We start from the raw sequence: 1920 nt of genomic DNA, 5'->3' as shown, positions 1-1920 counted from the left end.
ATTTTTTTAATACAAGAGTACACAAGATGAACTGCTGTGAGGCAGCTATAGCCCACTTCACTAGACCACAAGCCCTAAAGAGTGATACCTTTTTATTGATCTTTAGAGAATAGTACAGAGGTGAGACTTACAGACTGAATAAAGACTGCTGGATACTAAGGACCATCTTTGAAGCAAATAATCCAGTCATTAGACCTATCTAGGCTTTGATCACTCTGATTATAGCAAAGCATGAGCCTTCATGAGAAATGATTTCACAGGTATGAAATTTGGTAATTCAAAAAACAATAAGGTTTCTCTTAAGTATAAATTCTTTGATGGTGAATAAGGTGTGAGTTTGCATTGAATGCTTTACCACATTCTTTACATTGGTATGGCTTCTTTCAAGTATGAATTCTCTGATGGCAAATAAGGTGTGATTTTTTTATTAAAACTTTCATCATATGCTATACTTTTGCAGGGTTTTTCTCCAGTATAAATTCTCTGCTGGTGAATAAGACTTGATTTTTGATAATATGATTTGTGATATTCACTCTCACTTAACTTTTCCATATTGTCCTGTGTTGTAAAGAGTCAGGGTCACAATTTCTATGTTTTCCATTAATTACTTTTTGAAATATGTGTCTTCTGTCCTGATCTGGTGAAATTTCTTCAGTATTATGAGAAGTCATTGCTGAAATGAATGAAAATTAAAAATAATACTTGGTAGACTGGGATAAATATATTTTCTATGCATAGCACAGAAAATTATACCAATTTTTTTTTTTTTAGAAGCAGAGTCCATTGAGGCATTTTATTATATGTGTGTTTTACATCCCTAGAAAAAGAATCCCAGGATTTTTCCTCCTGTGTGTTTTCGTCTTGCTTCTTTGTGGTCCATGATGCCAGCTGAGGTTGTCAATACAATGAAACCAAACTGACGGGACGGGTGCAGATTATTCTGCCATTTTTCTAGGTCTTTGAGCTGCACATCAAATCTGGGGCTGATCACTCCACACTTGTTTAACCTGCCTGTGAGGTTGACAACAATTTTCCCAGCTCTGTGATCATCAATGATTTCAAATTCGCCAATGTAACCATGCTTCATCATCACAGTTAGAAACCGGACGATGACTTTGGAGCATGGCCTAATAAGGACCTGGCGTTTGCCTCTCTTTTCAGCATTGTTGATGCTCTTGAGAGCATCAGCCAAGACATTCATGCGCACCATTATGGCAGCACAAAAAGATGGCGGAAAGCTATACCAATGTTAACAACCTCAGGACCTCATTCATGTAGTAGATTAATAAATCCAAGGCTATCATTAATATAGAAACTTACATAAAAATGTACACACAATTATATTGTAAAAATTACCCAAATTATTGTAGAGAGTACAGTATCCAAGATAAGAAAATTACTAGGGAGAGCAATATATTAGAGAAAAAAACTGTATCTTACTTTTATTAACCACAGCCTTTCCTGGTCCCTACTTCAGCATTGCACAATTAGGAAAAAAAAAATCTACAGACTACCATCACTCTCAGTAGAATAAAGGAAAATATTAAACATACATAAACATTTCTGGCTTTTTGAAGATTGTGTGAAAACTGGTTTCTGTCTACCAAGACACAGAGATCTGGAACTAACAGGTAGGTTTTGAATGCTAATACAATGGATATTCAAGAAATCTAAAAAAGGTAGGAATCTTAAGAACAAATATGAACAAAATTTTAATGAGAAAAATATACACACATATATAGAATGCATCCAAACAAGTTTGAGAGGCACTAAAACCCTTGCAGAGTCTATGTCAATATTAAATGAATTAAGCCAACACATGGAAATCAAGAGTAATAAATTGTTTTTTAATGTTTGTTTTATTTGCTTATTTGTTTCATTGACAAATTCAACTATGTGTATTTACTTATTATATCATTA

At 34.0% G+C, this 1920-nt stretch overlaps 1 protein-coding gene across 1 annotated transcript; it reads right to left on the bottom strand.

Moving 5' to 3' along the window:
- Positions 1 to 774: 774 nt before the first annotated feature.
- LOC124973218 (40S ribosomal protein S15a-like) lies at positions 775 to 1213 on the bottom strand. The gene has a single exon (XM_047537291.1). It carries the CDS (start codon positions 1208 to 1210, stop codon positions 818 to 820), a length of 393 nt encoding a protein of 130 aa, XP_047393247.1. The 5' UTR covers positions 1211 to 1213; the 3' UTR covers positions 775 to 817.
- Positions 1214 to 1920: the final 707 nt, after the last annotated feature.

The sequence above is a fragment of the Sciurus carolinensis genome (genome assembly GCF_902686445.1).
Source record: "Sciurus carolinensis chromosome 14 unlocalized genomic scaffold, mSciCar1.2 scaffold_101_arrow_ctg1, whole genome shotgun sequence".
In the NCBI taxonomy this organism is placed as follows: Eukaryota; Metazoa; Chordata; class Mammalia; order Rodentia; family Sciuridae; genus Sciurus; species Sciurus carolinensis.
The sequence above is the reverse complement of the archived record's forward strand: the minus strand, read 5'-3'. Positions and strand labels throughout refer to the sequence as shown.

Excerpts from the sequence above, each read along its gene's own strand:
- LOC124973218 (XM_047537291.1), bottom strand. The coding sequence starts at position 1,210 with ATGGTGCGCATGAATGTCTTGGCTGATGCTCTCAAGAGCATCAACAAT.